General features: G+C 42.2%; 1 protein-coding gene across 7 annotated transcripts in view; it reads left to right on the top strand.

The window, feature by feature from the left end:
* Positions 1-21,642, top strand: part of SRGAP2 (SLIT-ROBO Rho GTPase activating protein 2) — a 223,459-nt gene that overhangs the window by 73,105 nt on the left and 128,712 nt on the right. For all 7 annotated transcript variants that reach the window (XM_069459697.1, XM_069459696.1, XM_069459698.1 and 4 more), the window contains one exon: positions 17,392-17,584. In XM_069459697.1, coding sequence (XP_069315798.1) covers positions 17,392-17,584 — 193 coding nt within the window. The remainder of the gene's footprint in view (positions 1-17,391; positions 17,585-21,642) is intronic.

Below are 21,642 nucleotides of genomic sequence, written 5' to 3'. Positions count from 1 at the left end.
TTTATGCTTCTAATTGACAATTGGATTTTATCATCTATGTTCTTAGACTTCTTGTTTATAACCCATAGTCCACTATTATTGTACATTTTATGATATATGGCAAAGAATTAAAACATGAAAAAGTGTAGAATGCTGAAAACCATCTTGGCCTTAATGGTGGTTGCCAGGGACTGGGAGAGTGGGGAGAGTGGGGAGTTACTATTTAACAAGTATAGAGGTTCACTTGGGGAAGATGAGAAAGTTCTGCAGATGGGTGGTGGTGATGGTTGCACAACAATGTGAATGTAATTAATGCTACTGAATTGTACACTTAAAATGGTTAAAACGGTAAATTTTATGTTGTTACATTTTATAATAATCACAAAAAACCTACCTTGGCCTAGCTTGGCTGATTGCCACTAACTATTGTGCATATTCCCTTGGTATACCAGTGGTTCTAAACTGTCCAATTTTAAAGGGATAATTGGGAAAACAATAGGTTGTTGATTTTTTAAAAAAGAAAATGGAGCAGCTGTGGTGATTGCAGTTAGCAGCGTGAAGACCCTAGATTTCTGTGAACTCCTCGGGGTTCACAGTCTACTGCTTGGTCAACAGCCTTAGAAAACTTAGACGGAAGTGTTAGGAGATCAAATTTTGAATCCTACCCAGGGTTGCATAACCTTCTACGGTAAGTTCTCTGATGCCAGATTAGTAGTCCATATTTACAGAGTGGACATGTTGTTGCTGCTTTCTTCCTCATCATGAAAAGAGCAGAAGATGTAGGTAATTCTGGAGATGGGGAGATAGAGAGAAGAGACTGAAACCATGACCTGGCTTTGGGTGCCACTAATGCTGCTTGTTTCTCCTTGAGCTTCACTGGTTATTGCACATTCAGAAAGTGATATTCTTATTTTCCATTTAAGTATTACCAGTGACCATCACACTTTTTTATCTGTAGTTTGCTAGCAGATCCTGGATTCTGGCATCTGGATTACGGTAGCAATATTGGGGAAAAAAATCACAGTGGGGAGTGAGATTTAGGAAAACCTTGCCAAATTTTATTTCTTACTTGGGAGTCTTGTATTCACACTCCTTAGTCAGCTCTGGTCAATTAAAACTTTTGTTCTGGTAAAGTTTCCTCTTAAAAAGATTTCATTAATTATGAAAAATGCCCTGTGGGCATTACTTTGTGAAGCCTTTTGTGGCTATTATAAATAATGGGAGAAAAATGCTTGTCAAAATATAGCAGAGATGACTAGATAATGCATCTCTCCTTGATTTTCAGTTGATTTTCCTTTTTAATTTTTAAAGGAATAACTCTTACTTTTAAAAAAATATGGTAAATACTCATAAAAATTCCAAGCAAAACTGGAAAGTAAAAAGAAGTCGGCAATAAATTGTTCCAAACCCCATCACACTAAAACGGCTCTTCATTCATTCATTTAATGTGTAGTTATTGAGTGTTTACTGTTGTTAGGCACTATGGTATCAAGATGAGTGAGAACAAAACAAAGTCCCTACCCTCATGGGGCTTACACTCTAGTGGGAGGAGAAGAAGATAAACAAGTACCTAAATAGATTTGTAAGTGTTGTGAAGAAAAATAAAATGGGGTAAGGGTATAGAGAGTGTCAGAGGCTCTTTCAGATGGAGTGGACACAAGGGCTACTCTGAGAAGGTGACATCTGAGGGAAGTGTACTTCAAGCCAAGGGAAGCACATGCAAAGGCCCTGAGGTGGGAGTGTGCTTGCCATGTGGGCCGAGAGGCTGGTGCGTAAGGGTGTACTGGGCCATGTAAGGTTTTGGAAAGCCTTTAGCTTTTCTCCAATGAGAAGCCATGGGAGGGTGATGAGCAGGGCTGCAGTATGGAGAATAGACTGCAGGGAAACAAGGGGAGAGGTAGCAGGACCAGTTAGCAGCTACCGTAGTAATTCAGAACAAAATGATGAGGAGTTGCACTATGTCGGGATGGTGGAAAGGATAAGAAGAGGTTGAATTCTGGACTCCTTTTGAAGGTAGAGCTGAGAGAAGAATCAATAATAACTCTGAATCAGGAAAGATTTTAGAATTCCAGAAAAAAAAATAACTCTGAAGGTTTTGGGCCTGGCAGGTGAATGGTAGTGCTGTTACTGGGGTCGGGAACATGGTGGGGAGGGTGCGGAGTCGGGATGGGGTGTCAAGAGTTCAGGCTTGGGCATGTTAAGCTCTAGGTACCTGTTAGATATCTAAGAGAAAATGGCAACTCAGTTACCATTGGAGTTCAGGGAGAGGTCTAGATGGCAGATACAAATGTAGGGATCACTGGACATAGAACTGAATGAGATGTTCTGGAAAGCAAGTAGAGATGGAAAAGAGGTCCTAAGACTGAGCCATGAGGCATTTCAGCATTTAGAGGTTGGAAAAGGAGAAGGTCCAGCAAAGGAGATAGCATGTGTGTGCGGAGACATATCAGGAGGGGTTGGGGTCCTGGGGCCAGTCTTGGTGGTGGTGGAGTGGGTATATAGTCTTGAGAGTCAGCTGTGTTTGGCAATGTGGAGGTCATTACCACCCATCCCGAGAGTGGTAGAAGCAAGAGCCTGGTTATAGTGGGCTAAAGAGAAAAAGGGAAGAGGGAAAGTAGAAGCAGGGAGTATAGACAATCATTTTGAGTCTTATTGTAAAGAGAAGCCAAGATAAAAAGTTACCTGGGTGGGAAGGAGGGAGAAATCAAGGAAAATGTGTCTGTTTGTTTTTTATTAATAATAAGATGGGGAAAAATACAGCATGTTCATTTGCTTATAGGAATGAGCAAGTAGAGAGGGAAAAATGATGCTACAGAAAACAAGAATGTATCATTTTAGGAGCAAAGGACGTGAGTAAGCACGAAGAGGTGGGTTCTGGTTTGCAGATAGAGAGATAACCCTGGGATAGGAGCTGACACAGGCAGGCAGGAGAAGGCTGTGGATTTGATAATGAGGCACATGGACTTTCTCTTCCAATGTTAACATTCGGTACACAAACAGAAGCGTGGCTGGTAAGAGTGAAATAATTTTATAAGAATGGCATTATACCATATGTGCTTTAAGAATAAAAATAATTCTTTTTACTTTACATTTCTTTTTACTTGAATTTAAAGGAAAAAAAAGGAAACTGAAGTGAAAGTAAAGAAACTGTTGAACTTCAGATAATGTTTCTTCTCCACCAAAGATAATAGTTCCTAAAAGTTCTCTCTAAGGTTAAGAAAATGATTATGAATACCATTAAGGGGCTGAAGTCATTATTAACATTTTAAAATGCATTTTTAGCTATATCTTCACTTTTAGATGGATTGACTGAAAGAATTAGGTGATTCATGTTTTTATACTTCCTGTGCCTCTCCTCCCCATCTCCCAATTTTTATAGCTTCTATATCTTTTTTTTTTTTCTTGGCAAGGTTTTTAACATTTACATTGAAACCTGCGTGCTCCCATTTTTTAGTCTTGGTGCTGTATCTAGCCACCTGTTCCCTTTTATCGGCTTCCCGGTTCCTATGGTTTTTGTTTTGATTGATCAATAAGATCCAAGATTTCTGTTTCTCAAGAGAGGTTCGTGGGTGCTATATAGGCTGAGATCTTCCAAGTTTGAGAATGTCTGAACCATTTTTACACTTGAGTGTGATTTAGCTTGTCATAATATTCTTAGATCACAATTGCTCTCTCTTAGAATTTTTTTAGACATGGCTACATTATCTTTATGCCTTGAATATTGCTACGGAGCAGTCTGAGATCAACCTGGTTTTCCCTCCTGCTTTGTTAGTAGCATTGCCTTTTCTTCATCAATTCTTAAGTAATTCTTTCTTTATCCTTGAAGGTCAAAAATTTAGACATCATATGTCTTTTTTTTTTTTTTTTTTTTTTTGAGACAGAGTCTCACTCTGTTGCCCAGGCTAGAGTGAGTGCCGTGGCGTCAGCCTAGCTCACAGCAACCTCAAACTCCTGAGCTCAAGCGATCCTCCTGTCTCAGCCTCCCGAGTAGCTGGGACTACAGGCATGCGCCACCATGCCCGGCTAATTTTTTCTATATATATTTTTAGCTGTCCATATAATTTCTTTCTATTTTTAGTAGACGTGGGGTCTCGCTCTTGCTCAGGCTGGTCTCGAACTCCTGAGCTCAAACGATCCGCCCACCTCGGCCTCCCAGAGTGCTAGGATTACAGGCGTGAGCCACCGCGCCCGGCCTTAGACATCCTATGTCTTGATGTTGCTTATTCTGTGTTCATTTCCTGGTTTACGATGTCCTTTTTCTATTCATAGATTTAGTTCTTTGGATATTTTTTCGATTTCTTTATCTTGTTCCTTTGCATTTACTGTGAGACTCTTAAGCCTTTAAAATATACCATTATTTATATTTAAAAAAATTTTTTATGTTGAAAAATTTCAAACATGCAAAAGTAGAGAGGATGAGTGTTATGAACTCTCATGTGTTCATTACCCTCAGTAATTACCAGCTCACGGCCAACTTGTTTTATCTATATCCCCAACCCACTGCCACTCTCCTCCATTACTTTGAAGAAAATACCAGACATTATTCCTTCTTGAATATTTTAATATTTGTCTCTAAGAGGTAAGGACTTTTCTTTAAAAAACTTGGCCGCTAATAAGATTCATTTAGTCTGTTTGTAATCCATTCATTAAATATATAATGACATTGCTTTGTTGTGTTAGATCAGCAGCTTCTTTGCTCTGGCTCTCAAAATCAGGAAGATGAAACTCAGAACAGGACACAGGACTGACTCTTCATGATGTGGGATGGCAGTACCTTGGATTGGGCAACGGTGACATGAGTTGTATACATAGGAAGTACCCACTGGTTCCTTGGTGTTCTCTGCATTTCTGGTGCGCACGTGAACTGTAGAGGGCATGGGAGGAGGATCCAGAATGTGCAGTTTCTTTTCCAGCAAGAAGTGAAACTTAGGCCCTTTCTGATTTAATAATAACCATGAAGAAGGAGCTGAGCAGTTTGAAAACTGTTCTAGTTCTGCCTTTGGTGGCCATGTGGTTCATTCTAGAGCTCTTCAAACTGCAGATAGAGACCTTGTAGATCATGAAAGCAAATTAGTGAACTACAACCAGTTAGTGGCATGTTCTAAGGATAAATATTGTTTCATGAAACTTTTATTTCAGTTGTGTGTATGTGTGCATGTGTGTTGGCTTGCAAAAGTTTGAAGCCACTAATTTGTTCTATTCAATTCCTATCATTTTCTATACCTTCTTGTTGATAAAGGATCAAAGAGCCATGAGACAGATTTTATTTGTGTATTTAACAAAAACATATATAGCACTTACAATGTTTTAATAACTTTACAAATATTAACTCATAAAAACTCTGTGAGGTAGGTACCATTATTATCAAAATTTTACCGCTGGGGCCCTTGGGCCATAGAGAGGTTCAGTAACTTGCCCAAGGTCACGCAGCTAGTAAGTGGTGGAGCTGGCATTTTGAGCGCAGGCAGTCTGGTTTCAGAATCAGAGTTTTCTCTGCTGCCTCCTAGTTGATAGCATTTTTAAGTCGTGGCATGGACTTTTTGCTACTATCTCCTTCAAGAAGAAATGAAAAAAATTGTTTCCCCACTCCAACCCCAACACATACTCTTAAACATTCAGAGTTAAGACAGTGAGAGTGAGGCCTCTTATTTGGTAAGTTGAAGAAATTCAGGGATCCTTTCTGGTAACCAATGAATATTGCCAATCTAGAACTATAGGATCCCACTGTGAAAGACAACCAAATGAGGCCATATCTCAGCTCTGTAAACAAATGCATGTGAGAGAGTGGTTAGGAGCACTGATTTTAGAATTAAACAAATCTAGGTTCAAATCCTGTTGTGATCTGTTACTATGTGAATGATCTTATGCAGTTAACTAACCTCTCTGAACCTCAGTGGTCCCTCATCTGTGAAATGGGAGGAATCGTAGTTGACTTTTAATGGAGGCTTACTAGGTAGTAGGCATGTATCAATAGTAAGCACTTTATGTGCATTGTCTCTTTTACTCTTCAGAACAATCCGATGGAGTGGCTGCTGTTATTAATACAAACTCCATTTTATAGATAATGAAACAGACTTAAGAGAGATTAAGTGTTCAAGGAGACACAGCTAGCGGGTGGCCAAGCTAGAATTAAAACCCAGGTTTTTCTGAATGCAGTCTGTCCTCTTAACCACTCTACTTTACTACAAATTTATCCCCCTGGGATGTTTTGAGGATTAAGCAAGATAATGTGCCTTTATACTTGAATAATGACTCAACTTAATAGGAGCCTGCTTGGCACATAGTAAGCATTTAATAAATGGTATCTATGATTACTAGTAAATTTGTAAGATGTGTCTGCCTTAACTCTTGTGGAGACAATTTTCCTTTCCATAGAAAATAAACTGTAGGCAACTAAATCAGTTCTTGTAACCAATCAATTACTTAACATATATGTTGAGTTCTTGAAAAATAATTGGTTGGCTATTCTCAAGGATCACTGGGAAGATTCTTCCATTGGAATAAAAGTTTCTTCAAAGAAGGGACTCTCTACCCAGCATCTAGAATGGTGCTTGGTGCGTAGTAGGTATCTTAGTCTAGATTCATTAGAAAATAGAGCCAGAGGCAAAGGCTTACACTTTATATGTGAGAGTCATCCCAGGGAAGCAGGAATGAGGACAAAGGGGGAGTGAGGAAAGGAAGCAGAGAGAACAAAATAAGGCACTGCTAAGAAGCTGGCCATAGCTTCATGAGAGGCTGATTGCTTGGTCTTGTGGCACATCTTCAAATAACTATGTGAAGCTACTGCATCTTGGAACAGTCTATTGGAGGGACAAGATTCCATTCATGAAGTCCCATATCCTGTAGGTCAAAGTTTGACTTCATGGAACTTCAGCTCCTCTGCACTTACTGGTCACATGGCTGCTGGCTGAGCAGTTCCCTCCAAATCTCATGTCAAAGTGGCAATAGAGAAACCCTGGGGTGTGATTGAGAGACATGCAGCATGGGTACAAGGCAAGTTGCTGTCAGGCTGGTCCACCAACAACATGAAGCACCAGGAACAGCCATTGCAATAGGAGCATTACAGGCTGTTCCAGCCAGCAGCAGGGCAGTTGTGTTCATCCTGAGTGATGCATAAACTGGATCCGACAGAGCAAGCCCTCAATAATGATAGACTCCTAATTGCCAAAGTTAATGAACTCTTTGCCCTGGTATCTTATTTAAACATTCTGTGGTTATTGACTTCTGTACATCTCTCTTCATTCTTAGTCTGCTTTCCTTTCCCTACTTCCTTTGCTTTCCATCTACATTGGGGTGTCCCAGGCCCAGGCCTATTTCTTTTTCATATTTTTTCATACATTCATGCTCTCTATATACAGCTGCACTCACTTTCGTGGTTAACTTCCCAACTCCCAGCTTCTTGCTGATGGCTCCCAAATGTCTATTTCCAGACTTGACCTCTCCTGAGAACTCGACTGGAGAATGCAACTGCCTTTTCCAACAGGATGCTTTATAGGCATTTCACAGGCCAACAAAATCTCTTGGTCCTCATTTTAATAATTTTTGTTTATCCCTCTCCCTGATAACTAAGAGGTGCTTGGTCCCTGCTTGTTGAACCAAACCTAAAACAATGTGCCAATACTGTATGTGAAGCTGGGTCCTGCACAAAATGAAATAAACTCTCCAGAGCCAGCTTTCTCTAGTAACGTAGAGTCTGGATTTTAATGTTGATCTGGATTGTTTTCAACTTGATTGAGCAGGAGGCTTGAACAACGCACAGTTTACCTTTGTCCTTTAATAGAGTGGACACGTTTGAATCGATATTTGGTCTTTCCAGGAGTTGTTTGGTAGGAAATTCCTTGGATTTTGGCTCTCCTTGAGCGGTCGTGATTTTCAAGACTCTTATCTTGCTTGGTCCAGAGTTTTGGACTGTGTTTGTATCTGTTCTGCTCATCAAGCATGCAAGGCTCTCTCTGCTGGCCCTGGCCTGTTTTACCACCTTCTCTCGTCATACTCTTTTGCGTGAAACTTTAAGTCACAGTGCTCCACTCACAGCCTCCTGAGCTTCGTCTGCCATTTCAGCCTCCTTGCCTTTGCTCTGCTAACCACAGCTCTTATTCCATCATCACTCCCACTTCTCTTTAAATTCTCTCCAGCTCACGTTCTCAAGGCTGACTCAGGTCCATGCTGCCTTTACTCACCTCCTCTTCTCTGAACATGGTCTGGGACTATTATTTTGGCACTTGGCAGGCACAGCCTTATATTGTTGAATTACTTTAGTCTCTCTTTTTTCCTAGTTGTATTATAAGCTTCTTGAGAGTAAGACAATGCTTGACATTTTCTTGTGTGTATCTCTTACATTGTCATGTGTGTTCCAATGATTCTTCACCCAGATCTTTGCACAGAGATGGTGCTAGATAAATATTTGCTGGGTTTCCTGGTTAGTTATCTTGGTCCTTGGAAACTGACTTGCAGCTTGTCAAGTAGCTTGTCACTAGCAATGAATCCCAGGGCATCAGATTAGGTGACATTTTCCAGAGGAGCTGTTGGTCTTCTCATTCTGCATCTTTAGTTTGTAGTACAAGTTAATTCTAGATTTTGGACCTTGGGAATTGTGTTTCTTAAACATCTCAGGCAAAGCCTAGGAGCTAAAATTACTACTTTGGCATTTGATGTGGCAGCTTGTTCATTTGGGAGCCTTTTGTCTTTGACTTGCTATTGAGTTACTTGAAAGAGCTAAGGCGGCCTGCCAGAGCAATCGTGAGCATTAAAGTTCATTGAGCTATCCCCTCCATACCCTCCCGCCTCATCGGCTTTATGGGGCTGCTTTCTGTGCCTTCACTGGGAAGCTGGAAAGTTAATGGATGACTGAGCATCCTTTGGAAACTCATAGAGCCATTTTTCTCCTTCTTGTTCCCAGTAGCTGGTTTCTCTTTGTTTCCAATACCGCATGCATTATTTTTAGGTAGTGTGGAGTTCATGTAAGGGGAGGAGAGGTTCTTTCTTTGATAGCTTTGGAAGAATCTGCTGTACAGGGCAGACGGTTTTGAAGATGGCTACATTAAAGTTCAATAGAGAGAATTGTAGTAGAAAGGAAAGCCAGAGGAGCCTAGGGCTCCAGTCACAACTGCCCCCACTTCCTCCTGCCAAGATTACTGTCTTACCTTTGAACCCAGGAATCTCTCTTATGGGTCCAGTTTACTCACTACTGTAAAGGGAAGAATAGTTTGGAATCACACTTTAGGGTCACGGGCTCTAAAGTACGTATTACTGCTGATGATCAGTGTTAGTGTGTGCAGGGATTTTCCGCTCATGGAATCCTCCTACTCATTTAGACCTCTCTGCCATGTGTTGCTTGTTAATGCTCGCTCCACCTCTTAATTTAGAAAGCCCAGGAATCCTTCCAGCAGACCTCTTCCACTGTGATCTTCCTTCAACTCTGTCTATTGTTTTCATCAAGACACAAAGTTTTACCAGCTCCATTTCTGGCCGCTTGAAATCCAAACTGCTCTGTTGGGCTTTGGAGTCGCTCTTCCTCCCCTTGCACCCTTATCTTTGACCATGCCCCAGTGTCACCCTTTGTTCAAGTAATCCTCCTCACCACCTCACAAAGAGGCCGTACTCAACACTGTCATCTCTGGGCCTACATTTTCTCTTCCTCTGGAATATTCTTTCCTCACCCTTCATTTACTGATATTCTAACACATCCTCAGAATAGTATTTTAGAAGTTCAGACTTCTATTTCCTCCCATTCTCTCTCCCTGTCTTTCTTCTCTCCTACCTTCCGTCCACAAATATGCAGGCCTACTGGGTCCCAAAAGTACATTAGTACACTGAACAGACAAATTTAGCCTTCCTCACGAAGTCTTACTTTAGTAATGTTAGCCCCTCTTGATTGTCCTGAGCCCTCAAAATTTTTATTTGTAGTATTTATTCTTAATTTCATGTATTTACAGTATATAATAACATCAAAATTTATATACCATGTAATTCTATATCTTGTATAATTATATAATATATAAATAATTATATAAATTTTAAGAATGTTTTGTGTATTTTGATTGTGTCTTCACAGTTACATTGTAAGTTCTTTGAGAACAGGGACCTTCATACTTTTGAAGACTTCAGAATCCCTCACCTTATCTGTTAGGACTCCTTGGTTTGCAAGTGATCGAAAACCCAATGCAAAATGTTTTAAGCAAAAGTGAATGAGTTGGCTTGTGTCCAACTCAAAACTAAAAAGTCCAGGGATAGGGCTGTCTTCTCGCCATGACTTGATTAAGGTGCTTGTGCTTCCTTTTCCCTATCTCTCAGTTTGCTTCTCCAGGCCAACTCCATTCTCAATCAGGCTTTCCACTCATGGTGGCAGGATGGCGGCAGCAGCAGTCTCAGACTTTCACTGTTGCCGAGTCTTGCAGCTCCCAGCCAAGGCCTGGGAGTGACATCCACCATCTTTGGAGAGGGCAGAGGTAGAATCAGTTCTACCAAAAGCATGTGGACTAAGAGTGGGGAAGACAGGGATGTAAGGGATGAAAAACAGTGATTCCAGGGGCTTAATAGCTATTTATTGGTTGGTTATTTGGAGTCGCTCATGTCTATGGATAGATAGTTCTGTAGAGTTTATTCAATAGAGTAAAGTAATGAGGCAAAACGCTATCATTCACACTCTTTGAGGAAGAGTAGTTCAAATCCAGGATCAGCAGACACACCCAAGAAAGCTTCCCCTGGGAAATACTGCCTCCTTGCTCATGCTTGGCCACAGCTGAGATACTGGCTACACCTGTCCTAGGATTTAGAAAGATGCTTTTGATTTCCTTCTTAGAAAGATGCTGAAGGGTCATAATAAGGATGCCACTGGAAGAAAAACCAGCCCTAATAGATTACTGATCGTTTAACAAAATCAGGGCCCACCACACTACCAATCATGTAGACCCTACATTATAACACTTGCCAATCCGGGTGACACAGCCCTCTGAAAACCGTCCTCACTTCAAAGGACACCTGGGGAATTCACCAGTCAATACAGTACAGGGGGCGTTTCCTAGTTTACTGAGAGTAGCTTAATGGGCTTTTCTTGGGAAACTGACTACTAATAGGTAATAATGTCAGTGACTGAAAGATATGGCATAAGAAGCGAATTGAGGATGGTGCTATGCCTCCCTTCTCTCTGCTCTGTGTGCATACCTCATTTACTAATTTACTATACTATTATCTCACCTTGTTTGTTGTAGGTTTTTTTTTTCTTGTTTCTTTCCCTCTGCCCTGCCAACTTGGAGAGAGGACTTTTGTCTTGTATTCCCAGGGAATCTGGAAGGTACTCAAATAAATGTTTGCAATAAAAGTAAGAAAGAACATCGGCTGGGGGAACCCAGTGCCCTGGGCTTCAGTCCTAGATCTGCAACTAAATAGCTGTGTGATCGTGGTCAATCCCCTTTGCTTCTCTCGGCTCCGGCTCTCACATCTGTCCAGCAAAGATTTTTAAGAGTCCTCCCTTACTAAGTTTGTAGAAAGGCAAACCATCAGGGTAAAGAGCGAGACTTGGCAGAGCATTCCAGCATTTTGTTTCTTGGGGAACAGTTTTGAGAGGGGCTGATTACTGCTGTGATAAGAAGTCTTGGTAAGAGATATGGAGGGCAGAGCCTAATGAAAGCCTCAATTGTATTCTTATATAACACTTGCTGGAAAGGTACTAGGAATTAATATTCCTGAGATGGCTGAGGTGACATCATGTGTTTGTGAAAGGGCTAAAAGCAGGTGAGGCAGATTTGGTGGAAAAAGACTGGCAGTCAGGCCAGGTTCCCAATGGGGAACACGGGCTGATCTCATGCTCTGCGCGCGGGCCTGAGAGTCACTGCTCCTGCCCCCTGGGTGCCGGCACATCACGGAGAAGAGCAGGACGTGCCTGTGCGACTCTCCTGAAAGATTATGTCTTTTCCCAGGCCTGCCCTTCCACCCCATTTTCTCCTTAGAAATGTAGGATTCAAGATTTAGAGAGAAATTCCTCAAGAAGGAGATGAATGGGGGAAAGAGAGGGGCTGGTATCTCTAGGTTGAAAGCAGTAGGCTGAACTAAATCCACCTCGCCCCCTGTCTGTGCTGACTGGTGAATTCCCTGGGTGTTTTCTGAAGTGAGGACGGTTTTCAGAGGGCTGTGTCACCCGGATTGGCAAGTGTTATAATGTAGGGTCCACATGATTGGCAGTGTGGTGGATCCTGATTTTGTTAAACGATCAGTAATCTATTAGGGCTGGTTTTTCTTCCAGTTGCATCCTCGTTATGACCCTTCAGCATCTTTCTAAAAAGGAAATCAAAAGCATCTTTCTAAACCCTAGGACAGGTGTAGCCAGTATCTCAGCTGTGGCCAAGCATGAGCAAGGAGGCAGTATTTCCCAGGGGAAGCTTTCTTGGGTGTGTCTGCTGATCCTGGATTTGAACTCACACATAAAAACATTCCTTGCCAGGTTTTGATCTGACACCCTTCGGAAATGATGGGATGGTGATCTGCCAGTGGAGTTTAAAGTCATATCCAACGCTGCTGTCCAAAGGGGCAGCTTCCAAGATTTGCTTTGGGAATATTCAATGCAGAACTGATTTAACCCATACAAATGGAGAAATGGAAACCAAGAATTTATTCCTCCTTTTGTTTCCTGTTTGTTGGGCCATTTTCCACTTAGCTGGCAGATAGTGCTCAATAAAATATGCTATTTGGTGGGGTTAAATCTTTTTAATTTATTTTTTTAGTGAGATATAATTCACATGTCATAAAATTTCATTCTTTTAAAATGTACAATTCAATATTTTCTTTAGTATGTTCACAAGGTTGTACAACCATCACCCACTATCTTAATTTCAAGACAGTGGGGTTAAATTTCATCTTGAATCTTTGAATGAAATATCAGAGGTCAACTCTGATTTTCAGGAAACTTGTTTAAAAACCTGCCAAGGATATTGACTGACACCTGTAAATCCCAGCACTTTGGAGGCTAGGGAAAGAGGATCACTCGAGGCCAGGAATTCTGGACCAGCCTGGTCAACATAGCGAGCCCTGTCTCTACAAAATGTAAAAAAAATTAGCTGGACATGGTGGTGTCCACCTGTAGTTCCAGCTACTCTGGAGGCTGAGGCGGGAGGATCCCTTGAGCCCAGGAGTTTGAGGTTACAGTGAGCCATGATTACACCATTGCACTCCAGCCTGGGTGACAGAGCAAGATCCTGTCTCTAAAAATAAAAATTAAAATAAATAAATAAAACTTTTGTTCCCTCTTGTAAGGGAAACTTCAGGTTTTATTCAAGTGCCATTTTTTAAAAACATGATAGAAAAAAGAGTCAGAGGACACGGAATCTTTCTTAGGTTTGTTACTTGGTTTCTTTTCTTTCTGCTATTGATGATTTTTAAATCTTAGGTCTCCAGGTTGTGGCCTATTACCATGGCTTTGTTATAATAAAGAATATTAAAAGCAGAAACAGTAAGACTTTCTGTGGTCTCTTGTCCTTCCCTTCTTTGTCAAGCTATGCTGTATTAGGGCAGGGCTTAGGCCTATCTTGTTCCCCTTTATCACTCTCACCTAGCATAGGGCCTGCATACAGGAGAGGCTCAGGAAGATTTGCTGAATAAATGGGCGTTATTGGGTGCCCAGGGGAAGCTGTTTTTGGTGTGTATCAGTCTAGGTGGTTCATGGTGACCTTAGTACTTTGGTTTTGTGGATAACCAGGGAATTCTTTCGTACCCCTGAGATATAACTGCCTCTAGAATGTGAGAGCTTGACTTCTTCCCATGTAGTACTAAGAAAGGAATCTACAAGGACCCCGTTATCCCCTTAGTTCTCAGGAACTGTCGTCCGACTGTAAACTGGATTTGTAAAGCCTTGAGTTGGTGTGGTGAAGCATGCTGTGGGTGGTGTGAGTGGTGTGAGTCTTTGAGTGTTCACACATGTGCACATGCATGCTCATCTAAGCTCACAAAGGAACTGTGAGGAATTTCTCCATGTTTTTATAAATTGTCCCTTTCTTCTTGCCCTTTGGTTTCTTGGTAGGCGAGAGTGCAGAGGGGCCTCTAGCTTGGGCACATGGCCCAGGCATGCTGGCATTCAGTGGCCTATTGTTTCCTGCCCCTTATGTGCATGGACGGAGGACTGGGGCTGGCATAGCTGCCTTCTTGGGGACCATTGTTTGTCTCTGTTGCAGCAGCAGCAGCAGCAAAGCCTGAAGCAGCACATTCTGCCCTGGATAGAGCAGCTGTTCTGTCTTGGAGCTGTGGGCCTAGGGGTGGGAGTGGTTAGAGTGTCCCTTAAATGTCTGTGTGGATGCTCTGAGGATGGTAGCAAGGGAGGCTTCTTCGAGGCGGGTAGTGGGGGAGGGGAGATGCTTAGTGGTGTCATGTCACAAATAAGCCACAGTGGCAGGTGGTATCTATTAGCAGAGCCTCTTCTTTTCCTGGATCAGGGGTGGAGATATCACTTTCTTACTTTCTCTGTCCTCTGAGCTTACTGGCAGACCTCAGGTTGTGCTCACAGGACAAGAAAAGCACTTCCTCCACAGCTGCCCTATGGAGTAGATCTAGGAAGTAGAGAAGGGATCCAGTCCGGTTGTGGACAAGCTAAGACATGGGCTAGCTAATGATCTGGTGGGCTAGTCCAGAGTTGTTTCTGGGGGCCTTAATAACCCCTCTGCTGGAAGATGGAGAAGGCTATGTTCCAGCAGGGAGCCATAGTCACTGTGATTTTCCCAGAAATACCGTCAGAGACTCCAACCTAGTGTCCTATTTTTTGTTTGTTTGTTTGTTTTTGTTTCCCTGCCCTACCATCAGTCTCTTTGACAAGTTGGACAAACTTTAATTTAGCTCCAACCCCACTTGCACCTAATTGCCAACCCTTTGGTGAATCAATGAGTCTCACTTCAGTTTTCTCATCTGTGCAATCAGGATAATTGGGGCTACCTTATAGACTAGTTATGAGAATTAAATGAGATGATATATACAAAGGTCCAGAAAACGTGTTCAGTAAACACATGCTCCTTTCCCTTCAAGGGTCCCGGAGTGGGTGGCTGAGGGTGGGATGCAGTTTCTGCTGTACTGCCCACTCACTGAGGCATCTGAGAAAGTCAGGGTGGAAATGCATCCTGGCTGGATGTGCCTGGGGCTTCTTAGATTAAATCATATATCTGAGAGGCTTTCTATGAAGTCCTTGTTTTTCAGACAGGACAACTCTAAAGTGGCCTAGAACTTCATGGTTATCATGGGACTTTGCCTAGGCCTCTCTTTTTCTGGTTGGGGGGCGCGGGGGGGGGCGGTGGCGGGTCATGCGATCTAACTATTCCTTTCCGCTCCCCTGGTTAGTGATGTTACTGAGACAAATTCCTAAGTGAATTACAGGCAATTCAGAGGGGCCTGACAGCCCTGCTGCCCATCCATATCTCCTGTACATCTGTTACTGATTGGGTACCCGGAAAGCTTTTCATCTTCAGAGGCCCTGATTCTTATTTAATGGTCAAGTTGTAAGTAGTATCAATGAGCATGTTGAGTGCCCTCTCTACCCACAGTCTGCCCACGCAATGGCTACTACTGCCAGCTTTTCAATAGTGCATAGAAGGGAACAGATTCCTGCCTCCAGGAATAGTCTCAAAAAGGGCTGTTGCCTTTAAGAGGTCCAGAAATCCCTGGCAAGGCCCACATGCTTGACATGACCTCTGCAGATCTTTACCCCCAACACCCTTGTAACCAGACTCCATAAAACCCAGAACAAGAGAGCTTTGATGAGCGATGAGGTAGGCGGCTTTTCTACACAGCCTTCTGTCTGCTGCAAACAATCCTTCTGTGCTCAGTTTCAGTTCAGGTGAGGTTACTGCAGGGCTGGTTGGCACTGGTGGTTGGCAAGGGGAGGTGTGAAGGAGAAGAGGGTGAGAACTGCACTCACAGGCCACCTAAGATCACCCACAAAGGACCAGATACTTGTGCTATATACTGGGATCTGTAAAAACAGAAATAAAAAAATGTAGATGGGGATAGATTATGGACCCCCAACTACTCCAAAGCAAAGCTAAATGCACCATTTACCCATCTTCATTGCTTCTTGAGAGGAATGGTTGCGAACCTTTCAGCATCCTAGACCCAGTCTTGGATTTGCCTCTGATTTAGCTACAGTTCAGATGAAAACTCTAGATACCGCCAGTCCCCGGAACCATGCATTACATAGCATAGATAGAAAGCATTGTTAACAACTGTACTGTTTGGGAATGAATTTGGAGCATGCATAAGGAAAGGCATAATATAGGTACGCTTTTTCCCTGGGATTGGAGTCACTGTCACATCCTAATGCACTTGAGCTAAGCAGGCTTGCAGGGGAAGGGGATGAAAGAAATGGCTCCATTCTGACTCAGATGGGGATTGGGACATAACTTGAGCAGAGCAGAATACATGCTGTAGGCCTTCTCTGAGCTGAAAAGCCTAGCTTTGGCAGATTGCTTCCTGTGAGTGCCAGGTCTCTTGTCAGTAACAAATGCGGTGTTGCATTTGAGGCAGATCTGGTTGCATTTGGAGCTACCATTGCTGCAGTTCCAGGAAGACAGTGTTTGCTAGCCCTGTGCACGGACTCTGGCCAGCCAGAAATCTGCAAGTTAAAACTTAACCAGAAATATTTCTAGCTGTGACACTGTAGAAGCTCTTTGGCATCCGTGAGAATGAAGCAACAGAGATATGAGTGATATTTGTTAGTGAAAAAAATCTCTTTCCAAGTCAACTTCTTGAAGATTGATTTACATTCTGTGATACTGCAGACTGTGAAATCTGATTGACAGTGAATGGTTTGCTTGCCTGGAAGTCCTGGTTCTTGTCTTGTTCGATTGCTCCCATTTGACCTTGGACAGATTCCATTCTACCTCCATTAAAATATGCTGACCCTCACCCTACATCATGAAGATGCTAGAAAACATTTTGAAATGATGGGAGAAAATATAAAACGTAGGAGTCAGTCATTCTGGGTTTGAATCCCAACTCCACCACTTAAAAGCGTGACTTCTTCAAGACTCAGTTTTCTCATCTTTAAAATGGGGATAAAGTAGTACCTACCTCATAGAGTGCTGGGAGATAATTCCTTTGGGCCCTCTGCCAGAAGAGAACCCAAATTCTGGTACTGTGCCAGAAACACAGTAAATTGCTCAATAAATGGTAACTCTGAATGTTATTATGTCTAATAAGCAGCATCTCCTAAATGATTCAGCAGATTCTTTGTTCACAATATTCTTCAATGGCAAAAAGAGTTGGTGGAGTTTTGGAAGTGTCTCACATCAAATGGCCAATTTAGACTTTAGGCTTTTTTATTAAGGGCTTTGAATTCCCCAGACCACAGGGAGCAAGTAAAGGGAAGGTGGGTGAATGTTGATGTGTATGGTGTTTATTTAGGGCTGTCTGTCTGACTGTCTTCCTTTGTTTTTGTTGCAGAGATCCGTGCTCAGCTAACAGAGCAGATGAAATGCTTGGACCAGCAGTGTGAGCTCCGTGTGCAGCTATTGCAGGACCTCCAGGACTTCTTCCGAAAGAAGGCTGAGATTGAGATGGACTACTCCCGCAACCTGGAGAAGCTGGCCGAGCGCTTCCTGGCCAAGACACGCAGCACTAAGGACCAGCAATTCAAGTAGGGACTCTGTGGCTGTTCCTCTTAGAAATATTGGGAGTGGGGTTTGTTTGGGGTGGAGGGAGGCAGGGTGTGCCACTTAGATCCAGTTGGATTCATGAGCTATTGATGTCAAAGTGGTTGAAAGCCCTCAAGGACTTCTCCTTTTCCAGATCAGTCTCATGTGCCTTTCAATATCCTGGAGATGATATTGATGAACCACACTAATAATAACAGCAAACACTTTTATAGCTCTTTTTATTGCCAGGTATGGTTCTAAGAGCTTTTCATATATGTTAACTCACTTAATTGCCACAACTCCATATGTTGGTTATTGTTATTAACCTCAATTTACAGATGAGAAAACTGAGGCATTAAGAGGTTAAGGAACTTAACCCAGGGACACACACAACACACACACACTCTTCCCTAGTAAATAGAGCTGGGATTCAAACTCAAGCAGTTTGCCTCTGGGGTCTGTACTTTTAACCATTTCACCGAGCTGTCTTTAGCCAGAAGAAATGAATGATATCATAGTGATACATCTAAATCCCTGCCTTGGCAGTTGCTAAGGTTATTCCTTCTACATTTACAATATTTATGCAACTGGCCCTTTCATTGTGCTCCTTGCTATTGCCTTAGTTTAGATCATCATCTTTTGCCTAAATGATTACAATACTTAGTCTATTATCTATAGCAGAGATTTTCAACCCTGGCTACACATTAGAATTCCATGGAGAACTTTTTAAAAATACAGAAATCTGGGCCCCACTCCAGACCAATTAAATGATAATCTCTGGGAGTGGAGCCTGGGTAATAGGATGGTGTAAAAGCTTCCCAGGTGATTCTAACGAACAGCCAGCACTGAGGACCACAGTCTGAAGCTTCTCTGTGCTTCATTCTGCCTGTTCCACTATGATCAGATTTAGTCTTCCTGGAACACACTGGAGATCAGGCAGTTTCTTTCTGCAAAACTTTCAATGGCCACCCATTGTCCATGTTCTTGATACTCAAGTTGTGGTCTCCCAGTGTCAGCATCATCTGGAATGTTAGAATGCAGAATCTCAGGCTCTATCCCAGAGCTAATATAATAAGATTCTCAGGTGATTTGTGTTCGCACTGAAGTTTGAGAAGTTCTGCTCTGTTGGCAAAGATGCATTCTTCTCGGCTTGGTCTTCAAGGCCCCCATGCATCTGGCCTTGACCAGCTTTCCAACCATATTTCCTGTTTCTGTTCCACTAAACCTTAGCCACACAGAACGTTCAGTCCAGTGGGCTGTTGGCATCTTGTTGTTTGAGCTTATGTGCCCATTCTTTATATCTCTGCATGTCTAAGGCATACCCATGTCTTATGACCCATCTCAGATTCCAAGAAACTTTCCTGATTGTCCCAGAAAAAAAATGTTCTCCGTCTTCTGAATTCGTATAGCATTTTATTTGTTCTTCACTTAGGGCATTCAGCACTGTCTATTATCTTCCCTTAGTGGGCTGTACAAGTTTGTCTGATTCATCTTCCCACAGTGCCTAGCATAATATGTGGTATATATTAAAAACAGATGCTCACTAAATATTGTGGAATGAGAAAATGAATGGATAAATTTAAGAATTAATATTATGTTTTCCCTATTTTCTATTTTTGCTTATTGATCTGGTAATACAGGACACAAGTTATCCTGTACGAGGCAGCTCTGAGCAATAAATATGGAGGGTAAGATTGAGGAGACCATGACACTCTCAAAATAAGCCTGAATGAGAATTTCCTCCAGATGTTTTCTCCTCAGAGTCTCTTATCTTCCCCAAGTCCTATTCTCTTTATGATAAGAGAATCAACTGATAATAAAATGTTATTTTAGTATGTGATAAATGAAGACTTAGGGGAGAAATCATTTACTTTAGAAAATGATTCAAAATTAGGCCTATTCTGTTGGCAAGCTCCTCCTAAGTTTAGAATAGCATGTGATTTTTAGTACTATATCATATTCTCAGCTTAAGGATGTATTTATTACAAATCAAGGTTCATATAGGTTAATCTCTAAATCATGTGTATTGCTCTGATTAAGATCACATACAAGAAACAGGGTTTTTTCCCCAAGACTGGAAGAATAAATTTCCTTTCTGATAAAGCTTGTACCTAACATCATTTTTTCTTTTTCTTCTTTTTTTTTTTTTTTTGAGACAGAGTCTCACTCTGTTGCCCAGGCTAGAGTGAGTGCCGTGGCGTCAGCCTAGCTCACAGCAACCTCAAACTCCTGAGCTCAAGCGATCCTCCTGTCTCAGCCTCCCGAGTAGCTGGGACTACAGGCATGCGCCACCATGCCTGGCTAATTTTTTCTATATATATTTTTAGCTGTCCATATAATTTCTTTCTATTTTTAGTAGAGATGGGGTCTCGCTCTTGCTCAGGCTGGTCTCGAACTCCTGAGCTCAAACGATCCGCCCACCTCGGCCTCCCAGAGTGCTAGGATTACAGGCGTGAGCCACCGCACCCGGCCCATTTTTTCTTAAATAGCCAGTGAGTATTTATTGAGAACTAGCTCTGTGCTCAGTATTGCACAGGGTATTGGAAGATACAAGAAAAGTTCATTGTGTGTTTCCATAGAGGGTCATATCTGGTTGGGGAGAAAAGATTTTGAATACAAGAAGCAACTAGAGGAAAAAGCAATAATGATCTCATTAAGAGATTGTAGGTATTATGTAGATCTGATAAGATGTCAGAGAAAAATTGTCAGTGATAGATAAACGATCTGGAATAGTCAAGAAAGTTTTCTTGAAACAAGTGGAATTTAGGTTAGATCTTATTTTATTTTTTTACTTTTTTGAGACAGAATGTCACTCTGTCACCCAGGCTAGAGTGCCGTGGTGTCAGCCTCGCTCACAGCAACCTCAAACTCCTGGGCTCAAGTGATCCTCCTGCCTCAGCCTCCCAAGCAGCTGGGACTCCAGGTGTGCGCCACCATGCCCAGCTAATTTTTTTCTAATTTTAATGGAGATGGGGTCTCACTCTTGCTCAGTCTGGTCTCGAACTCCTGATCTCAAGCAATCCTCCTGCCTCAGCCTCCCAGAGTGCTAGGATTACAGGCGTGAGCCACCACGCCCGGCCTAGGTTAGATTTTAAAGGTAGATTTCTGTAAGAGAGCAGCACAGCATGTGCAGATGAGAGGAGGCAGGAATGTTTGGGGATGAGGGGATGGAGGGGATAATATGGGACCCAGCTTCATTAAAGGGAAGGTTCTTAACTAATATCCATTTCATTCATCAACTAAGATTCATTGCACGTTCCTTGAACTCCTTCCCTGTGCCTTGAGATATAATAGGGGACAAGCACTGCCTCTTCCACATATCACTTACAACAGAACAGGGAAACAGGCATCAAACAAATCACACGATTAGATATATAACTTAAAGTTGGGGTAAGTTTTGTGGAAGGAACGTACAAGGTGGTACAGGAATCTAGAGAAATGAAACTTCTCCAGTCCTTTGGCCATCACTTTGTGGCTGGTTTACTCCAGTAGCTCCTATCTAATCTTATCCTGAGTAACAATCTACTTATTCAACAAACCGCTTTTAAATACTTACTGGGTACTGTGCTCTGTACTGATTCCTATGGGGACTAACACAAGATTCAGAATTCCTGGTTAACAGGGAAAACAGACATGTAAACAATATAATGTGCAAAGGGCTATAGTAGAGATATGAGAACACAGATATTTCCAAAAGCAGTGGAAAATAAGGTTACATAAGGAGAGTGGACCCCAAATGATGGCTCTTTGCAGCAAGCAGAGAGTTAGTATTTCATGTGATAGCATGGGAGTGAGCCCTCTGGGTTCTTGTGTGGGGAGAGAGACAGGAGGAAAAATATGGTAGAGGAGTGAATTTTTATGCCAGAGAAGGCTAGGATGGGGGGGTTGGGTATAATCCACACACAGTGTGATAGCAATAAAAGAAGGGAGAGAAAGGAGTGCATTGAAGAGATGTTCAAGAGACTAGACAGGACTGATTGGGTAAAAACTGTAATGGTGACCCAGTGCCTCTAACCTGGTAAGCTAGAAAAATTGTGGCATCCATAATAGAAATGGGGAT

The sequence above is a fragment of the Eulemur rufifrons genome, chromosome 27, assembly GCF_041146395.1.
Source record: "Eulemur rufifrons isolate Redbay chromosome 27, OSU_ERuf_1, whole genome shotgun sequence".
NCBI lineage: Eukaryota > Metazoa > Chordata > Mammalia > Primates > Lemuridae > Eulemur > Eulemur rufifrons.
The sequence above is the reverse complement of the archived record's forward strand: the minus strand, read 5'-3'. Positions and strand labels throughout refer to the sequence as shown.